This window comes from Moschus berezovskii, chromosome 3 (assembly GCF_049115385.1).
Source record: "Moschus berezovskii isolate FMDL1 chromosome 3, NW_MosBer_1.0, whole genome shotgun sequence".
Classification (NCBI taxonomy): domain Eukaryota; kingdom Metazoa; phylum Chordata; class Mammalia; order Artiodactyla; family Moschidae; genus Moschus; species Moschus berezovskii.
Window position 1 is genome coordinate 25,904,390 of NC_142462.1, and position 22,293 is coordinate 25,926,682.

At 39.9% G+C, this 22,293-nt stretch overlaps 1 protein-coding gene across 1 annotated transcript in view; it reads right to left on the reverse strand.

The window, feature by feature from the left end:
- Nucleotides 1–16,266: 16,266 nt before the first annotated feature.
- Nucleotides 16,267–22,293, reverse strand: part of THSD7A (thrombospondin type 1 domain containing 7A) — a 504,524-nt gene continuing 498,497 nt past the window's right edge. Inside the window, exon 27 of the mRNA XM_055420502.2 lies at nt 16,267–21,675. Coding sequence (XP_055276477.2) covers nt 21,591–21,675 — 85 coding nt within the window. The 3' untranslated portion in view covers nt 16,267–21,590. The remainder of the gene's footprint in view (nt 21,676–22,293) is intronic.

The window sequence follows — 22,293 nt, forward strand, 5'->3', positions numbered from 1 at the left end:
TTCTCTACTGGAGAATAGTTGAATTCCAATGTTGTGTTTGTTTCAGGTATAAAACAAGTTGATTCAGGTATAGATTGATATATATGTTGGCCTTTTTTTTTTTTTGAGTTTTTGTCCCTTTAGGGTGTCATAGGGGATTGTTGGGGCACCATGTACTCTGTCATCGGTCCTTGTTGATGACCAGTTTTTACACATGTGAGTGTTTATATGTAATTCCAAACATCCTGGTTGAAAACTCTCAGCTCTGATTGGCCTTCAGTGACACTGGTTGGGTTTTCAAGGTCTGTGGGTCTGAGGCACTTTTTATCAAGTTTCAGATTCTATCCATGAGGGCTACCAGGATGTGTGTCTTCCTCTGTCAGACTTACGTCACTGAGTATAATCATTGCTAGTTCCTTGTAGGTTGCTGCTGGTGGCATTTCATTTTTTTTCTTTCTTGATGGCTGAGTAACGTTCCCTTGTACATCTGTAGAACATTGTGTTTATGGATTCAGCCATTGATGGACATTATGGTTGTTTCTGTATGTTGGCTGCTATAAACAGTGCTGCCAGGAATGTTGCGCTGCAAGTTGTTTTACAATTAGTTTTCTTGGGAAATACATCCAAGAATAGTTTTCCTGAATCTCATGGTATGTGTTTCTTGAGAATTTTAAGGAACCCCAATGCTGTTCTCCCAGTGATTTTTTAGCAATTTGCATGCCCGTTGTCCACTTAGGAGGGTTCCCTTTTCCCCAAGCCCCTTCCAATTTTTAGTGCTTATAGACTTTTTGAGGATTTCTATTCTGATCAGTGAGATGTGGTACCTCTTTGAAGTTCTGATTTGCACTTCTGTGATAATGTGAAGTGGTGAGGATCTTTGTATACGCTTTTTTTCTTTTGTAATCAGTGTGAATTAAATTAACTTTTGTAACTGACTCTTTGAAAGCCTGCGCCGTAATTTTTATTCCTTAAGCTGCTGCTGCTAAGTCACGTCAGTCGTGTCCGACTCTGTGTGACCCCATAGACAGAAGCCCACCAGGCTCTGCCGTCCCTGGGATTCTCCAGGCAAGAACACTGGAGTGGGTTGCCATTTCCTTCTCCAATGTGTTAAAGTGAAAAGTGAAAGTGAAGTCGCTCAGTCGTGTCCGACCCTTAGCGACCCCACGGACTGCAGCCTACCAGGCTCCTCCATCCATGGGATTTTCTAGGCAAGAGTACTGCAGTGGCTTGCCATTGCCTTCTCCGATTACACCAGGATATTTCTTGAGGTCAGGAGCCTACAAGCTGTTTGGTGCAGTACTGGCAGCTTCCAATGGGGCTCACTCCAGTAAGCCATTCCCAAAGTTGCTACTGCCGGTGTGTTTCCCCCTCCAGTGGGTCACTGCTGACACCGGCTGTCTCTGCGGGTGATCCCTCAACTCTAGGCAGGTAGGTTTGGTTGAGCGTCTTAGGGTATAACTGCTTTTCCCCGTGTCCTGGTTCACAAGAGCCTTTCTGTGTCCCGAGTGGAGTGTCTCTTTGTCTCAGTCCTGTGGAGTCCTGCAGTCAAACGGTGTGTGTGTGTGTGTGTGTGTGTGTGTGTGTGTACATGCACGCGCACACTCAGTCGTGTCTGACTCCTTGCAACCCTGTGGGCTATAGCCCACCAGGCTTCTCCAGGCAAGAATACTGGAGTGGGTTGCTCTGCCCTCCTCCAGGGCATCTTCCCAACCCAGGGATTTCCTGGATTGGCAGGCACGTTCTTTACCATTGAGCCCCTGAGCTTGCCTTCAAATCAGATTCTCTGGGGGACTTCTCCTCCCGGTTCCATACCTGTCCGGCTGGGAATCCTGACACGGGGCTGAGCACTTAAGCTCCTGTGGGAGAACTTGTGTGGAACTGGAAACTCGTTCTCTGGTTTCTGGCTGCCACCGCGTGGGTCTATGGGATTTGACTTTATCATGTTGGAGCCCCTCCTACTGCTGCCTTGTGGCTGCTGCTTTGTCTTTGGATGAAGGATGTCTTTTTGCTAGGTTCTAGCATTTGATGTCAGAGAAGGCAATGGCACCCCACTCCAGTACGCTTGCCTGGGAAATCCCATGGATGGAGGAGCCTGGTGGGCTGCAGTCCGTGGGGTCGCTGAGGGTCGGACACGACTTCACTTTCACTTTTCACTTTCACACATTGGAGAAGGAAATGGCAACCCACTCCAGTGTTCTTGCCTGGAGAATCCCAGGGACGGCAGAGCCTGGTGGGCTTCCGTCTATGGGGTCGCACAGAGTTGGACATGACTGAAGCGACTTAGCAGCAGCAGAAGCATTTGTTGTTGTTGATGGCTGAGCTGCTCTTGGATCATGGGAACCTCTGGTTTATAGCCAGTCTGGTGTTAGCCTGGACTTGGAACTGGCAAAAAATTGGGCGCAGGTCCATCCTGTGGTAGCCTGGAGAATGGATGCTTTCTCTAGGGAGACAGCGTCTGCTCTGAGTAGCATTCCCTCAGGGAATTGCGTGCGGGGGCACGGTGGATCCTCACTCATCTCCCCCACCCTGCCCAGTGGAACTGGGGGCAGGAATACAAAGTATCACCCTATACAGGGGCCTCCACTACTGTGCTCGAACATTCACTCTCACCGTATCCCGCTTTATTTTCTCCATGGCCATTTCCATCGACAAGTACATTTTCTTCTTCATTTTTTTTTTTAATTTTTAAAATTTAGAATTTTAAAATTTATATTTTTTAAATCTAAAATATAGTTGCTTTACAATGCTGTGTTCCTTATTTCTTTACTGGCTTTCCCCTCATCAGATCATATTATCAGTAAGGACAGTTTGGGGTTTTTTCTTTCTCACCTCCCGCCATTCAGAGCCTAGACTGGTACCTGGCACCCAGTGGCTTCTCATCAACTGTAAACAAATGACTGAGAGAGACCCACCCGCCACTGCCTGTGTTCAGTGAACACCGCCTCTCAGGCTGATTGAGAAGATTTCAGACAGCTCGCTAACCAAGTGGTCTTCTCAGACTCACAGTGATAGCTGTAATTTCTTCTATAAAGTAATAAAAAAAAAACCCCAATTTTCCAGCAGTTATATTATGGCAGCAATCTTGGCATATTAGAACTGAGTGTTTTCACGTGGCATTTAGCTTTCCATTTCAGCTACCTTTGTATTGGCCATTGATGTTCAGTTACCAGCATTTTACTTCTGAATGGAAGGTAAAAGTTTCTGACGTGCTTTTTGTGTTTGGTCTTCACAACCAAGTTCTAACAGTGTTTCAGAAGATACATAGTGAGGATACAATTAGATAAACGTTTGCTCTGCTTTTTTTCCCCCAGAGCCATCTAATGCAGATTTTTGGAGATGCCCCCCACCCCACCCCCCCCACTTAATTAGCTTCAAAAATTGAGGCTAGGTAGTTGGACTGTGAAGAAAGCTGATCGCTGAAGAATTGATGCTTTTAAACCGTGGTGTAGGAGAAGACTCTTGAGAGTCCCTTGGACTGCAAGGAGATCCAACCAGTCCATTCTAAAGGAGATTAATCCTGGGTGTTCATTGGAAGGACTGATGCTACAGCTGAAACTGCAATACTTTGGCCACCTCATGCGATGAGTTGACTCACTGGAAAAGACTCTGATGCTGGGAAAGGTTGCGGGTGGGAGGAGAAGGGGACGACAGAGAATGAGATGGCTGGATGGCATCACCGACTCTATGGACATGAGTTTGAGTGAACTCCGGGAGTTGGTGATGGACAGGGAGGCCTGGCGTGCTGTGATTCATGGGGTCGCGGAGAGTCGGACACGACTGAGCGACTGAACTGAACTGAACTGATCTAATCAGAAGGAGATTATCAGTTCTCTGAGCTTCCATGTTAGTGTTGTGTGTTTTTTTAAAACCGATGAGCTGCAAATGTCCTGCTCATTAGCTGGTAAGCACCAACCATCGCAGATAGGAATGGGCTTCTTTCTCCAGCTGCTCCCCCTAATGTTGCAGAAACCTTCCTTTTCAGCTCATTAAATTTAACTCCAGGCAATTACCAAACCGCAGGCTAGTTTTTTTCTTGTTATTTCTTTGGCACTTCCACATCTAGCCTCACACTAGCAGCAAGGAGCCACAGGGTGGTGGTGGTTGGTGTTTTGGTAGTTATTTTGGAAGATAGGGACTTAGAAAAAAATCCATTCCAAATGACAAATATTTAGCATTATCTTTCCTTCTATGTATATTGAAGTGTCCTCAATTGTAACCATTGTCTAAGTTGGCTTTATAGGTACATGATCCCCATGAAATATTTCTGAGTTCCACTCTGTAGCAAAAATCTGGACTCTCAGTTTCCTGTCATTTGTAACACCGAAAACATATGGTTTGAAGACTACTTCTAGAGCATAACTTAGAAATATTCTGGGAATATGTGTGTGCTATGATTTTTTTCACTAATTTTTTTGCCAGTCTTCAGTTCTGAAAAATTAAAGACAGAAATAAGAGGATTGTATAGAACCTTGCATAGTATTGTGTGTTATGAACGCACCATAGGTTCTTTAAACTTTTTCATTATGTTGCTGCCACATGTTTATAACCACAAATGTGCTGCATACCCTTATGCTCGATCGCTGTGCACGGGCTTTATCTGCCTGCCTACCTGCCATCTGTGTCACTGCACACACGCACAGTACACACACCACACTTGGTATCTATTCCCTATCTGTCCTTCCTACTCTGGGGAATTACTAAGTCAAAAGACATGTTTATTTTTAATTTAAAAAAGTGCTACATTGCCCTTCATTGACTTAGTATTTTCCTCATTAGTATAAACAAAAATCTATTTTGCCTCTTACTTGATAAGATCATGTATTGTCACAACATTTTCCTTCATCCACAGGGTTTTTGTTTTAAATGGCACTTCTTTAACTATGAATGTTCATGAGAATATTTTTTGTAAGTTTAAAAGTCACATTTTCTTTGGTTCTTCTGACACTGTTCTTATATCCTACCAAAAAGTAAGAAGGATCTTTCAGTCAATGATTTTTTTGGACCCCTCCTTAGTTTTGCTTTGTTTTGTTTTTTAAAAACAAGCTTTGTATAATAGGCAGGATCCGGTAACTGTCAGTGGAAGGTACTGCTTTTAAAACTTATGGACTGTGTCTAGGCATGGCACTGTTATCTAAGAAACGCACTAATTTACTGCAACATCTGCTTTGGCATGGATCCATAATTACACTGAAATATTTTTGACTAGGGATTATTAATTTTTGAAGGCAAATATGATGTCTATTCTGAAGAGAATTGTATCAAAGTCCTCTTTAGTTTCTATTGCTGAACAAATGTTGCCACAAGCAACATGCCATTAAATCATAATCACTGCTAGACATAGCTTCAGTATATCATTATCTACTTCATCATAGGAGACATTTTAATTTGATTTTGCTGTGGATTCTTACATATAGACGTTAGAATAAACATACAAAAAAGAATTTTCTTCTAACTTTTAAGGATCTTTTAAGCAGATATCAGATAAAAATCCTGTCTTATGACACCTTCTATAGTTAGAATACTTCTTATTTTTTAAATTATTTTTCCAGTAGGTAGCAAGGGAGTGTAATCAGAAGACATGTAGCCTTTTGGCAAAGATAGTAAAAAGTGATAAACACCAAAATCCCCAGATGAATATTATAAATGAGGGAGCCTTTTATAAAGTTAAATTGTGAAAGGGTATAGTTATACATCAGCTGTCAAACTAGATGTGGTTTGACTGGGTTTTCATCACTATGTTTATGAAAGACAGTGGGTTGTGGGGAACATAGTCCCAGACTCACCAACTGATTCTGATCTTGAAATTCTTTTCACTTTCCCAGGAAATCAAGACATTGTATTCTAGAAGGAATGGATTTTAAATGTTTAATTCAGGTATTTACACGTTTGCTGAATGTCCATGTCAGTTCTTCCAAAATGAGTAATAGGGATTTGGGAAACAATGAATTGCAATTTTATTCTGCTCTTATTGTTGTATTTATGCTTTAAAGCAAGCAAATAGTATATCACTTGGTGGTATTATTGTTCAGTTGCTAAGTTGTGTCTGATACTTTGTGACCCCATGGACTGCAGCATGCCAGGTTACCCTATCCTTCAGTATCTCCTGGAGTTTACTCAAATTCATGTCAGTTGAGCTGATGATGACATCCAGTCATCTCATCCTCTGTCATCCCCTTCTCCTCCTGCCCTCAATCTTGCCCAGCATCAGGGTCTTTCCTAATGAGTTGGCTTTCTGAATCAGGTGGCCAGAGTATTGGAGCTTCAGCATCAGTCCTTCCAGTGAATATTCAGGGTTGATTTCCTTTAGGATTGGCTGGTTTGATCTCCTTGCAGTCCAAGGGACACTCAAGATATTATTGGTATTACAGTATACCATAAAGTAAATTAATACAGTATAAGACTGAATAGGAGAGTCAGGCTGCTTTTGGATCCTGGAACGAGGTGTTTTTTTTTTAGAAATTTGTGATTGCCTGCCGCCTTTATTTTCCAGTATTCCCTGCTCACCCACGCCTCCCACTGGAATTTTCCATGCAATGAAGTGAAAATAAGAGAAAGCTATGAAAGAATTGTTTTATACTCTCCATTCTCAAGATAGGTTTCCAAATCCCGTCACCCATATCTTTTTTTTTTTATGACTTTTTAAAAAAAATTTATTGGAGGCTAATTATTTTACAATATTATATTGGTTGGTTTTGCCATACATTGACATGAATCCGCCCCGGGTGTACATGAGTTCCCCCTCCAGAACCCCCCTCCCACCTCCCTCCTCCCTTTATCTTCCCTCTGGGTCATCCCTGCATACCAGCCCTGAGCATCCTGTAACATGCATCGACCTTGAACTGGTGATTCGTTTCACATATGATAATATGCATGTTTCAATGCCATTCTCCCAAACCATCCCACCCTCACCTTCTCCCACAGAGTCCAAAAGACTGTTCTATACATCTGTGTCTCTTTTGCTGTCTTGTATACAGGGTTTTCATTTGCATCTTTCTAAATTCCATATATACGCGTTAGTATACTGTACTGGTGTTTTTCTTTCTGGCTTACTTCACTCTGTATAATTGGCTCCAATTTCATCCACCTCATTAAAACTGATTCAAATGCATTCTTTTTGATGGCTGAGAAATACTCCATTGTGTATATGTACCAAAGCTTTCTTATCCATTCATCTGCAGATGGACATCTAGGTTGCTTCCATGTCCTGGCTATTATAAACAGTGCTGCAATGAACATTGGAGTACATGTGTCTCTTTCAATTCTGGTTTCCTCGGTGTGTATGCCCAGGAGTGTGATTGCTGGATCATATGGCAGTACTATTTCCAGTTTTTTGAGGAATCCCCACACTGTTCTCCATAGTGGCTGTACTAGTTTGCATTCCCACCAACAGTGTAAGAGGGTTCCCTTCTCTCCACACCCTCTCCAGCATTTATTGCATGTAGACTTTTGGATAGCAGCCATTCTGACTGGTGTGAAATGGTATCTCATTGTGGTTTTGATTTGCATTTCTCTGATTATGAGGGATGTTGAGCATTTTTTCATGTGTTTGTTAGCCATCTGTATGTCTTCTTTAGAGAAATGTCTGTTTAGTTCTTTGGCCCATTTTTTGATTGGGTCATTTATTTTTCTGGAATTGAGTTGCAGGAGCTGCTTTTATATATTGGAGATTAATCCTTTATCGGTTGCTTCATTTGCTATTATTTTCTCCCATTCTGAAGGCTCTCTTTTCACATTGCTTATAGTTTCCTTTGCTGTGCAGAAGCTTTTGATTTTAATTAGGTCCCGTCCGTGGGGTAGCTAAGGGTCAGACACGACTGAGCGACTTCACTTTCACACATTGGAGAAGGAAATGGCAACCCACTCCAGTGTTCTTGCCTGGAGAATCCCAGGGACGGGGGAGCCTGGTGGGCTTCTGTCTATGGGGTCACACAGAGTCGGACACGACTGAAGTGACTGAGCAGCAGCAGCAGCATCAGCATTTGTTTATTTTTGCTTTTATTTCCAATATTCTGGGGGGTGGGTCTTGGAGAATCCTGCTGTGATTTATGTCAGAGAGTGTTTTGCCTATGTTCTCCTCTAGGAGTTTTATAGTTTCTGGTCTTACATTTAGCTCTCTAATCCATTTTGAGTTTATTTTTGTGCATGGTGTTAGGAAGTGTCTTTTCTCCATTTTATATTCTTGCCTCCTTTGTCAAAGATGAGGTGTCCATAGGTGCATGGATTTATCTCTGGGCTTTCTATTTTGTTCCATTGACCTATATTTCTGTCTTTATGCCAGTACCATACTGTCTTGATGACTGTGGCTTTGTAGTAGAGCCTGAAGTCCGGCAGGTTAATTCCCCCAGTTCCATTTTTCTTCCTCAAGATTGCTTTGGCTCTTTGAGGTTTTTTGTATTTCCATACAAATTGTGAGATTATTTGTTCTAGCTCTGTGAAAAATATCATTGGTAGCTTGATAGGGATTGTATTGAATGTATAAATTACTTTGGGTAGTATACTCATTTTCACAATATTTATTCTTCCAATCCATGAACACGGTATATTTCTCCATCTATTAGTGTCCTCTTTGATTACTTTCACCAGTGTTTTATAGTTTTCTATGTACAAGTCTTTTGTTTCCTTAGGTATATATATTCCTAAGTATTTCATTCTTTTTGTTGCAACAGTGAATGGAATAGCTTCCTTAATTTCTCTATTTTCTCATTATTAGTGTATAGGAATGCAAGGGATTTCTGTGTGTTGATTTTATATCCTGCAACTTTACTGTATTCATTGATTAGCTCTAGTAGTTTTCTGGTAGAGTCTTTAGGGTTTTCTGTGTAGAGAATCATGTCATCAGTGAACAGTGAAAGTTTTACTTCTTCTTTTCCAATTTGTATTCCTTTTATGTCTTTTTCTGCTCTGATTGCTGTAGCCAAAACTTCCAGAACTATGTTGAATAGTAGTGGTGAGAGTGGGCACCCTTGTCTTGTTCCTGACTTTAGGGGAAATGCTTTCAGTTTTTCACCGTTGAGGATAATGTTTGCTGTGGGTTTGTCATATATAGCTTTTATTATGTTGAGATATGTCCCTTCTATTCCCACTTTCTGGAGGGTTTTTATCATAAATGGATGTTGTATTTTGTCAAAGGCTTTCTCTGCATCTATTGAGATAATCATATGATTTTTATTTTTCAGTTTGTTAATGTGGTGTATTACATTGATTGATTTGCGGATATTGAAGAATCCTTGCATCCCTGGGATAAAGCCCACTTGGTCATGATGTATGATCTTCTTAATGTGTTGTTGAATTCTGGTTGCTAGAATTTTATTAAGGATTTTTGCATCTATGTTCATCAGTTATATTGGCCTGTAGTTTTCTTTTTTTGTGGGGTCTTTACCAGGTTTTGGGTTTAGGGTGATGGTGACCTCATAGAATGAGTTTGGAAGTTTCCCTTCCTCAGCAATTTTCTGGAAGAGTTTGAGTAGAATAGGTGTTAGCTCTTCTCTAAATTTTTGGTAGAATTCAGCTGTGAAGCCGTCTGGACCTGGGCTTTTGTTTGCTGGAAGATTTCTGATTACAGCCTCTAGTTCCGTGCTTGTGATGGGTCTATTCAGATTTTCTATTTCTTCCTGGTTCAGTTTGGAAACTTGTACTTTTCTAGGAATTTGTCCATTTCTTCCAAGTTATTCATTTTATTGCCATATAATCGCTGATAGTATTCTCTAATAATCCTTTGTATTTCTGTGTTGTCAGTTGTGATCTCTCCATTTTCATTTCTAATTTTATTGATTTGGTTCTTCTCCTTTTGTTTCTTGATGAGTCTGGCTAGTGGTTTGTCAATTTTATTTACCTTCTCAAAGAATCAGCTTTTGGCTTTGTTGATTTTTGCTATGGTCTCTTTTGTTTCTTTTGCATTCATCTCTGCCCTAATTTTTAGGATTTCTTTCCTTCTACTAACCCTGGGGTTCTTCATTTCTTCCTTTTCTAGTTTCTTTAGATGTAGGGTTAGCTTATTTAGTTGACTTTTTTCTTGTTTCTTGAGGTGTGCCTGTATTGCTATGAACTTCCCCCTTAGCACTGCTTTTACAGTGTCCCAGAGGTTTTGGGTTGTTGTGTTTTCATTTTCATTCATTTCTATGCATATTTTGATTTCTCTTTTGATTTCTTCTATGATTTGTTCATTATTTAGCAGCGTGTTGTTCAGCCTCCATATGTTGGCATTTTTAATGGTTTTTCTCCCATAATTGAGATCTAATCTTACTGCATTGTGGTCAGAAAAGATGGTTGGAATGATTTCAATTTTTTTTGAATTTACCAAGGCTAGATTTATGGCCCAGGATGTGATCTATTCTGGAAAAGGTTCCGTGTGAGCTTGAGAAAAAGGTGAAATTCATTGTTTTGGGGTGAAATATCCTATAGATATCTATTAGGTCTAACTGGTCTATTGTATCATTTAAAGTTTTGGAGGGACTGATGCTAAAGCTGAAACTCCAATACTTTGGCCACCTCATGAGACGAGTTGACTCACTGGAAAAGACTCTGATGCTGGGAAAGGTTGGGGGCGGGAGGAGAAGGGGACGACGGAGAATGAGATGGCTGGATGGCATCACCGACTCTGTGGACATGAGTTTGAGTGTACTCCGGGAGTTGGTGATGGACAGGGAGGCCTGGCGTGCTGTGATTCATGGGGTCGCGGAGAGTCGGACACGACTGAGCGACTGAACTGAACTGAACTGAACTGAAAGTTTGTCTTTCCTTGTTAATTTTCTGTTTAGTTGATCTATCCATAGATGTAAGTGGGGTATTAAAATCTCCCACTATTATTGTATTGTTGTTAATTTCCCCTTTCATACTTGTTAGTAATTGTCTTACATATTGCGGTGCTCCTATGTTGGGTGCATAAATATTTATAATTGTTATATCTTCTTCTTGGATTGATCCTTTGATCATTATGTAGTTTCCTTCTTTGTCTCTTTTCACAGCCTGTGTTTTAAGGTCTATTTTATCTGATATGAGTATTGCTACTCCTGCTTTCTTTTGGTCTCTTTTTGCATGGAATATCTTTTTCCAGCCCTTCACTTTCAGTCTGTATGTGTCCCTCATTTTGAGGTGGGTCTCTTGTAGACAACATATATGGGGTTCTTATTTTTGTATCCATTTAGCCAGCCTTTGTCTTTTGGTTGGGGCATTCAACCCATTTATGTTTAACATAATTATTGATAAGTATGATTCCGTTGCCATTTTCTTTATTGCTTTGGGTTTGAGTTTATACATCCTTTCTGTGTTTCCTGTCTAGAGAAGATCCTTTAGCATTTGTTGAAGAGCTCGTTTAGTGATGCTGAATTCCCTCAGCTTTTGCTTGTCTGTAAAGCTTTTGATTTCTCCTTCATATTTGAATGAGATCCTTGCTGGGTACAGTAATCTGGGCTGTAGGTTATTTTCTTTCATCACTTTAAGTATGTCTTGCCATTCCCTCCTGGCCTGAAGAGTTTCTGTTGAAAGATCAGCTGTTATCCTTATGGGAATCCCCTTGTGTGTTATTTGCTGCTTTTTTCTTGCTGCTTTTAATATTTGTTTTTTGTGTTTGATCTTTGTTAATTTGATTAGTATGTGTCTTGGAGTATTTTGCCTTGGGTTTATCCTGTTGGGGACTCTCTGGGTTTCTCGGACTTGGGTGATTATTTCTTTCCCCATTTTAGGGCAGTTTTCAACTATTATCTCCTCAAGTATTCTCTCATGGTCTTTCTTTTTGTCTTCTTCTTCTGGGACTCCTATGATTCAAATGTTGGAGCATTTAACATTGTCCCAGAGGTCTCTAATATTGTCCTCATTTCTTTTAATTCGTTTTTCTTTTTTCCTCTCTGTTTCATTTATTTCTACAATTCTATCTTCTAGCTCGCTTATCCTGTCTTCTGCCTCTGTTATTCTACTGTTTGTTCCCTCCAGTGTTTCTGATCTCATCTATTGCATTATTCTTTGTGTATTGACTCTTTTTTATTTCCTCTAAGTCCTTATTAAACCTTTCTTCCATCTTCTCAATCCTTTATTTATCTCTAACTCCCTTTTGCTTTCAAGATTTTGAATCATTTTCACCATCAAAATTCGAAATTCTTTATCAGGTAGATTCCCTATATGTTCTTTTGTTTGTGTTGGTGGGCATTTATCTTGTTCCTTTGCTTGCTGGGTATTTCTCTGCCTCTTCATGTTGCTTATGTTGCTTTGCATGGGGTGGCCTTTCCCTCTTCTGGCCGTTTGTGGATTTCTCTTTATTATGTAGTTTCCTCGCTGTTTGTGGGGTTGGTTGGGTGACTTGTCAAGGTTCCCTGGTTAGGGAAGTTTGTGTCGGTGTTCTGGTGGGTGGAGCTGGATTTCTTCTCTCTGAAGTGAAATGTAGTGTCCAGTATGAGTTTTGCGATGTCAGTGGGTTTGGAGTGACTTTGGGCAGCCTGTATATTGAAACTCAGGGTTATTTTCCTGTGTTGCTGGAGAATTTGCATGGTATGTCTTGCTCTGGAACTTGTTGACCCTTGGGGGATGCTTGGTTTTAGTGTAGTTATGGAGGCGTTTGATGAGCTCCTATCGATTAATGTTCCCTGGAGTCAGGAGTTCTCTGGTGTTCTCAGGATTCGGGCTTAAGCCTCTTGCCTCTGGTTTTTGGTCTTATTCTTGGAGTAGTCTCTAGACTTCTCTATCTGTCATTTCCAAGGTGGTTTCCTCTGTTTTAGCTTCTGTTTGCTGGTCTCTTCAGTGTCTAATTTCCGCCCTGATATTAGGGGGCGGGTGGACACTTTTTAAGGCTCAGTTGTTCAGTCCTGTTCTGGGAAGGGAGGAACGCTGCAGACAAATATCTCTGGCGTCTGTGGGGAGTGCTCACAGCATCTCAGCCACACTGGGTTTGCCCCTGCTCACAGTGCGTGTGTTGTCCCAATCTACACTGCACAGGCTCTAGGTTGCTCTGCCGGGAACTGTCCAAGCCCAGCGCTGGGTTGTATGCACTTCCCAGGTCTGAGCGTCTCAAGTTCAGTTTCTCGGGTACTCCACAAAGGCGCAGACTTGGTTGGGCCTGCGTTTTGTGCCTTCCCAGGTCCGAGCAGCTCAGGTGACCAGGCGTTTGGTGAGCACAGTCGCTGTGACTTATCACCTCCCCAGTCCCTGCCACTCAGTTTTCTGGGTGTACAACCGGCACACCTTCTCAGGCGGATATTGACTGGCCTGAGCCCAAGATGTCTTGAATAGCAACAAGCCTGCCTGCAGTTTGTATCGGATGCCTTTCTGGGTCCGCGGTTGCCCCCTCCGGCTCTGGCTGCCCTCCCTGCCTGTCTCAGCGGGGGATGGGGGATGGGCCGACCGCAGCTGGCTCACTCTGCTCAGCCCTTTGTTCTGTGAGCAGGGCTGGCGGAGTCTTAGGTTACAGCTTTCTGCCTTTTCGCAGGGAAGCTATCCCAGTCTGCTTTGCTATCCCCTGTTAGATCTCTCAGATTGTTCTCGCGGCATTCAAGCCCAGTCCTCTCTCTAAGCAGTTCAGCCGGCTCCTCCCTGCCCAGCCCCCACTTGCTAATGGCATATGCAGGTGTCTGCGCTGCTTCTCCACTGGGAGTTACCATTTGGTGGGTAATCTGTGGGTTTTAATTATTTCTTTCTTTTTTCCTCCCGGTTATGTGGCCCTCTGAGGTTCGAAGGCTCGCCACAGACTAGCCAGTGAGAGTGTTTCCTGGTGTTTGGAAACTTTTCTCTTTTTAAAGCCTCCCTTCCCAGGACGGAGCTCTGTCCTTACCTCTTTTGTCTCTCTTTTTATCTTTTATGTTTTTTCCTACCTCTTTTCGAAGACAATGGGCTGCTTTTCTGGGTGCCTGATATCCTCTGGCAGCATTCAGAAGTTGTTTTGTGGACTTTACTCCATGTTCGAATGTTCTTTTGATGAATTTGTGGGGGAGAGAGTGGTCTCGCTGTCCTATTCCTCTGCCATCTTGTTCCTTCTCCCCGTCACCCACATCTTGCTGGCATGTCGCCAGCTGTCACTCTTTTCTGAGGCCAGGCTCATCATTACTGATATAATTTCTTTGCCTGCTCTGTTACTGCTCTTCCCATGTCACAATATTGTGTTTTCTGAGTAGTTTAGGTGAACATATTTCTGGCAAGTGAAATGATATAAAATGATTCATGACGGAGAACTGACAACTTGAAGCTTTTAATGAATTAGTTGGTCAATTAACCTTAGTGGTCTCTTTATAACTGATCTGCTAATTAACCTTAATGACTCTTTGTCCATTAACCTCACAGTTCACTAATTCTTTGGTTCATTTATTCATCCCACAAGAATTTGTTCTTACTATGTGTTGGACTTGATTCCAGGTGAGGATCAAAACAGATAAAGGCTTGGCCTCTCTCATGTGTATCCGAGAGAGAGTAAAAACACAACTACAGGCCAAAAAGATATATAAAATCAGGACTACAAAGAAAACTAAAAAAGGGAAAGAGGAAATAAAAGGGATAAAGGTAGTCAAGGAAGACTTCTCATAGGAGGTGGCATTTGAGCAGAGACCTTCATGAAGTGAGGGAGCTGCCAGGCTTATATCAAGGGGAAGAGTGTTCCAGGTAGAGATAACAGTAAGGGCAGAGCTCTAAGCAAATTGTGTGGTTTCAAGAGAAGATTTGGCTCCAACTTCATCACCTCCATGTGACACTGGCCTCAAGGGCCATCAAGAGAGGACAGTGAGCATGCTCAGGAAAGAGCAGAGAGCTGGAGACGATGAAGAGGCATGGGCCCTCATTAAGACAATCTCTGCCTGGGATAGAAAACTAGATTGTGGAGAAATAAAATTCAGAAATTTTTCTTTACCCAAAAGTTTAAATTTTGTTGATGGCCTAAAATTAACAACTACTTTGGTAGAGCCAAAATTGCCATTTAAAGATAATATGTAGGAGAGGACCAAACCCAGTAGCCAACACATACAAATTTGCTAGTCACCGAAGAAATGGAAAACAATGAGACAGTCTGATGTTTTGTTCTGGCCTGGACTGTCTTTTTCCTAACACAAGTTGTGACCAAAAAGCTATGGGATTTGCCTGAGGTGTTTACAAGGGGAGGACAAAGGACATTTCACTCTGTTTGAAATAGTAATAGGAAAAGAAATGAAGCTGTTTTCCAATTGTATCTACTAAATTTAACTCATTTTTCTGTCTTCTCTTTTTCCACTCCTGTCACCATCATATGCATAAGATTATATGATCAAGGAGAAAACATGGCTGAACACATATGAGACTGTTAACTTGAGTTCCCTTGGCAGGGAGATGCTATGGCAGAAGGTGGAAAGCAGGAGGGAGTGATCCTTGAAAGAAAAGGAAAAAAAAAAAAGATGCAACATCAGAAAGCCTGACTGCATGTAAGCACCTCTGTATGGACATACTGTTTTCAGAGTAATGGACACTGACAAGACCTGTAAATTGTAGTGTGTGGTGGCTTTTCTTTGGAGTACGTTTGGTGTGTAATGAAAGGAATCCCTGGGGACTCAGACCAACCAGCAAAATGTAGACCAGTCATGTTCATATTTGTGTTTGCAGGACATAAATTAGAGTTGCAAAATAAAAAATGAAGTCAGTGATTTGACTATGAATGTCCAAACATGTCAGTTATTTTAAAAATTGTCCTCTTGAATCAGCTGTAGTGAGCAAGATAGAAAATTAAGAGACTGCAAATCATTTTTTCATCAAGCATTTGAGTCTAGCTGTATATTTTGAGCTTTATATACTATGTTTAACAGGTTCCTTCCTTATTAGTTATATTTTAGCAAACAGCGATTTCAAAAAATGTTTTAGTTACAAGCTACCCTAACAATAATTGCAATGATTCATCTAATTTGTGCATCCCTTTCAGAATTTGTTAACATGTGTATCTTAATTTGGAGAGTGAGGAATCTTAATTTATTAATGTATGAGTTTCCACCTTGTTTCTAAGGGTTAGTCTCCTACTGGTGGACACAGGGAAAAGGGACAGGGAACAGCTTGCTTCTGACTGAGGGGGAAGAAGCGCTGTACCGTAGTGTTCCAGCATGTCTTAGCGTCCTCTGCTGCTTACTACCTTGTAATGTCCTGGAAACCAAGAGGTCCTTTGTCCAGGATGATTAAACTGTGGCTTCTGCAGACACTTAAAGGTTTGCATCTCTCAAACTTTCTAAATTGGGATTGTAAACAAAAAGACCCAAGAGAGGCCAATATGGTAGTAAAAAGATGTTTTTTCACTGAAAATAAATGTTAACCCACATTTCAGCAGCAAATGGTGCAAATTAAAACACAGATACACACAAGTAGAATGAAAATGATCTCCGTGTTTATGTTTATCAGCAACAGTTATTTACAAATAACCCATATGAAAATGTAAAAAAGCATATTACATCTTCACATGCCATCTGTATTAACTGAGTAAAGCTTAGTGACAATATTCGCAAATCTGTAGTAAATTGTACATAGACCTCTTGTGCATTAAAAAAGAAATGTACATAATTTAAAATAAATTACATTACACAATTTACAAAGTAATATTAACAAAAACTTCTTAGACAGCTGCCTTCTTATTTAAACAAAATAAATACTCAGGTAATTAAATTAACCAAAAAGAAAACACATTTAGGGGGTTATAATTTATAGAAAGACATTGCAAATTTAATAAAGTTATATTTTACAACGACAGATACCGATCGCTTCAAAATCTCTGTGCTAAAAATAGGCAAGAAAAAAGTACCAGAAAGGAAATCTTAATGTTTATTAAAAAAAATAAACATAAATAGAGTCCTGAAAAATAGTTGGGAGAAGCTCAATGAGCTTTCAAAGCAGGTAATCCAGAAAGTATTGATTAAAAAAAAATCTACAAAACACAGGAAGACTGACACCCAAGGACAGTCTAAATAGACTAGAGATTTTTGATCATTGGAAACGTGACTCTCACAGCTAAGTGTCTTCATAAAATTGCCCATTTTAAGATCAAGCTTGGTAGAAGCACAAAAACATAAAGCTACAAAATTAACTCTATCCATTTAGTATTTGTTTTGCTCATTTAACAATGTAGACATACCCATTTTTCAGTGTCCCTGCTAGATACACAATTATCCTATCACACTGCCTAATATCCTTTTTACAGTCCCATCTGCGGGGCCCATCTCCTGTTTCAGACCCTGAAATCCCGCTCGGTTAGCTCCGGCCACCAGAGGGCAGCACCAGAGGGGACAGGCAGCAATTTCAGTTCTCACATAGCAATCAGACCCAGGCAAGATCATGTCTGACCTGATTCCTCACAGATGTGTTCACGGACTGTTCTTTCAACACCCTCAAGCTTAGAGGGGAAACAGAACAAGAAACACATTTTAATTTGATAATATATTTACAGATAGTGAGACCCTGGGCCATTTGGGAAGCCTGATTTCTTGCAAGTCTATTCAAACCTTGATTCAGCCTAAGGACAGGCTCTTTTGTCAGTTTTGAGAGCTGCAGGCCTCCCTTGCTGTCTAATAGGGTAGGACGTGTACAGAGACACAAGGGGAAGGTTGGTGGAGGGAGTACTGGGTAGGACTAAATCTAAGGTAAGAATTGACATTTTTACAGAAAAGGTCTTTTTGTGGGGTGGGGTGGGAGGGATGTCATCCACAGCTTTCCCTTCTTTATCCATGTCTTTGACTGGTACAATCTGTTTAAACCAAACTGTTCACACTCTAAGTGACACTTTGACTTCAACAGAAAAGAGACATAGGTAGTCACCTCTTTTCTTATTAAAAATGTAGGCATGTTTAGCAGAAGATGGTTCTAGGGGAAGCAGACAAGACTAGTTGTTGCTAAGGGAGCAGACTGGACAAGAGACCAGGCATTGAAAATCATTGTAAAGGAGCAAGGGTATATAGCGAGTTGGAGGTTAAAAAAAAATTGAGAAGCGTTACTTGCTTCCTGTGAGAAGTTTTAAATAACTGACTTTGTCTTGAAATGTCTAGGAACTTAAGAGGGTTCAGATTAAGCTGCTGGAACCACTGCCACCTGCCTGAGGGTGGAGCAGACATATAGCCCAAGCCTGACAGCATGGCCTGACACACAGACATTACATAAGGAAAAATATTAACCAAGTTTGAACACCAAATCTAGAGTGAAGGGTGATGTGTGTGTCATTTTCACTCATTAAGCTTTCCCCCTTCTTTTGAATGTCTTCGATATGCATGTAAACAAAAGCCATTACTAATATTTTACAATATCTAGCAGAGTGTCTTATGTGTGATAATTCAATAAATATTAGTCTTATTACAGGTACTTTGTGCTTTTGCTATAATTAAGAACATGCTTTTATGAACCCCTTTTCAAATTAGCTTTAAGCTACACTGTAGTGTCCTCAAAAAGGCTTTGAAATAAGGATTATGGTCAGTTTCCTAGATTAGATATTGATGAATGAACAAATCACCCCCTTTCAAGATAGATCAGTTATGTCACTTCTATGTCGTTTAAATGGAAACAGTCCAACAAAATAATACTGTGTCAAATTTTTCATTTCTTTTTTTTATCCGACTAAGTAGACCTTCGTACTTAAGAACAGTGATTCTTCCCATCTTTGTGGGCTCACAGACCATTTTGGTAAGGCAAAAGTGTCAATAGACAAGTTACTACTATATTCCCCTCCTGAATTCTTAGAATGAACAGGAGGAATACTGTTTTGATGAAATCCCAGTAAAGTATTTAACTCATTATTGACTTATGCCAAGAACAAAAATAAGGCCATTTTCATGTTATAAACATGAATATAGTAACCTTCATTTGTCCAAAATAGCCTCTCTGTACCTTTCCTAACAAGAGGCCATCTGGTATTTATTTATCCTAATGATGAACTTCCAATATGCTCCCTAGTATTAGGTCACACTGAATCTAGATTACTTCATACATGTAAAAGGTAATCAATTTATGAATAAGGTCACCTTGGATTTTCATAACATAATTTTGACCTATGAATTCATTTAATTTTAACAGTATAGGTAGGAAGATACTTATCTGCTTTCTGAATGAATGCCATTTTACAGTATTATAAGTATAGCATTAGTAGTAACAATTTATTCCACTCAACAATCTCAAGGGCATTAGGTGTGGCATGCATTTCATAAGACTTAGCAAGATTCTTCAAGTAATGGTAATAGATTCTTTCTCAACCATTTTGGACAAATGGGAGCTCATTTTACTCAAATCAACTTGAGGATTATCTGGGAGACCCCTGAGTATATTTATTGACAATCACAGTTTTAGGGTGACAATATTATTTTTGTCTTCCTCTTTAGTAAGACATATGAGATGGAATTTGTTTTCATGCTTTTCCTTGTTGAAATCCTTGGTATAAGGCAAAATTCTCACTTTCCTGATAACCTGTTTGCTCAGAAATTATTTACACATTGCTTAACACAGGAAATACTGATCAAGGTATTAGTGCATACCACCTTTAATGCTTATTGAAATATGTAGAAATCTGCTTATTTGAGGGACAATGACATTCTAATCTATCTTTTGTAATCTTTGCAGATACTCTAGAATGAACAGTAGGGTGAATTCAAACTTTAGTACAAAGGTGAAATACCTTCTAGTCCTAACCACTTGTACAGCAACACAGCTATGTTTAAGATAAAATGGCTTGTGATACTTTTTTTTTTAAAGACCTGAACATCTGATGTCCTCCCCTCTCCCAAAGGTTGTTGCAAAAATGTTGCCTGAAAAATGGTATTGCTTTTTAATGGCACCTTTTGGATTTTCTTTTCATATGAAAGAAACTGGCCAAGTTAGATATCATTTTACTGTGCCATTCCCAGGGCTACATCTGTGAAAAATATAACTACTTGCAATACATTAAGACGTTTAATGATTGTTTTTCGGTTTTGAAATTAAACACTGATCACAGTCAGAGGGTAAATGAGTGAAAACTCAAGATGACATGGTGGGGAATTAGCACTGGAAAAAACCTTTAGAGCAGCAAATCACACCTTGCAAATGTGGCCTGCTGGCTTTATAGGAAGCTTTACTGAAAAACAGCCATGCCCATTCTCTATGTTCTGCATTGTGTATTGTCTATGGCTGTGTTCTCACAATGGTAGAATGGACGAGCTGCAACATAGACCTGGATGGAATATTTACCATCTGACCTTTTACAAAAAAAAAGAAGTACCACCCTTGGTCTAGACATTTCATGAGGTCCTGGACAAAATATTCTTCTCTTTTGAAAATTCTAGTTTTTTATATCATACATTAAAAAGATTTGCTTCAAATTTTGCCACTGAGAAAGACTAAACTATGGATTTTGAAATACATTCCATCCGAAAGTAGGAAAACAAATCTGGGAGGAAAAAAAAAAATCAGACCATTTTGATTTCTTTTAATTACAAAAAATCACCAATAAATTATTTTTTTCCATCTGCTCAAAATTAAAAAGACAACCAGCTCCTTTTTTTCTTTTCTTTTCTTTTTTTAACAAAGATAACAAATATAAAAATCTAGTCATAAACAGCCTTCAAAGTACAATTAGAAACCGACTAGAGGGATCCATCTTTTGGAGGGTTAATGAGTTCGGGACTTAAACACTTAAGTTATCGCCATGTCGTTGCTATCACAATGGCTGCAGCGATGAGGAAGCATGTATGCAGCAGATATAACAGCTAACTCCACCCTGTCGCCACCCCAGCTGAACTTTTACTCTCTTCAGGACACAAGAACTTGTGAATGTCTCCACGACACTTTGAGCACAGATGTCTTCATCCCATATGAAAAGAGGCAGTTTCTATGGCCATACTGGTTAAGCGCCTATCATGCTCTGCACTAATATAGTGCAAAAATGTGCCTTCCGTAAAAAAGATGCAGGCAACCAGTTTGAGAATTAGGGAAAGTAGAAATGTACTGTATTAACACAAGCAGATTTGTTTTCCGGACAATAACCATGGTAAAATACCGAACTTGAGGACTCTTCTAAGGTACTAGTACATGTCCAGCATTCGTACTTTGGAGAGAGACAAGAAGTCTTACAAAAGCGTCTTTGCCTCTGAAATGCAGCTCAATGAAACTATTATCAACCACCAAGATGCTGAATTTATTCAATGGGTTTTCTGCTCAGTTTAGAGCTAATCTTTAGCCACCATTAAAATTGCTTATTAACAAGTATATAATCTGACATAATAATGTGTATCATTCAATTGAGTAGGCGTGTTGTTATATTTGAATACAGTAGTGTAGAGATTTTGGTATTAAACTCTTCATGCTAAAATGTTACTAGGGGTTAACACTGAAGACAGAGGCTTGCATCAGGCATCCTAAACTGGCCAATCCCACCATCATGTTTTTAGAGATGAAAGTGAATTATCAGTTGGTAGATTTCAGAAAAGATCACGTAAAACTCTCAGAATGCATCATGTATAAACGAAATCTCCCAGAATTCTCAGGGCTGATGGTTTCGGTGTAAGTAGTACTGTCCTGGTATATCCAGTGGCACTGTGATTTTCACTCCTTCCTTAATGATGATCTTTTAAGAAGTAACACTGTAGTTTAATCCACACAGTTTGAATAGCTTTGTGGCCTCTGGATATCTACAGCAAAGGCAGAAAGCTGGAATTGGAAGCTTCAGGGTAAGTTACGACTTACATGTCAGCATCTCCATCATAAGCTAAGGTCAAAGGTTTCAGCCGGTTGTTTTGCCTTCTTTGGGGTTTCTTTGGCTTCTTGCTGTTAAAAAAAAATCAATAAAACGGTGAGAAAGAAAAGCTTCATTTGTAATTTTTATTGCTTTAAATGGAAAAAACTGAAACAATGATAAACTTAAAAATTGCTTAATTGCCTACACTTTCTAAATTCAACCCCCAGATTTGATTTTCTGGTTTTTTAATTCCTCAGTTTTATGCTCTGAATAAACATGAACCAAAACCCGTCAAGTATGTTATTATCCTGTAAAAGGTAAATTATCTAGATATAATTTCTCTGGTACTAATAGTGGAGTAATGTTATAGTATAGTCATTTATATTTGTCCACAAACTTTTATAAATAACACAACTTATAATATGTTTTAAAAGGCAGTTGAATTAGGTATTATCATAATCTCTTCCTCGGTAGTATCTTAATAAAAAATGTACAGTTCACCATAACTATACAAAGTAATATATGGTGCTTACACAGCCAGGGGGAACCACTTGAGAAGATGGCCTGGGGCAGTTCTGGCTCATATTCAGAAATAAAATGGTTCGGATTCAGTTGCTTTTAGATTATCCATCTATGCTTATTCAGAAACTCAGATGAACCCTAAATAAATGTGGAATGCTTATTTGAGACATTAGATTGCTGTTCCT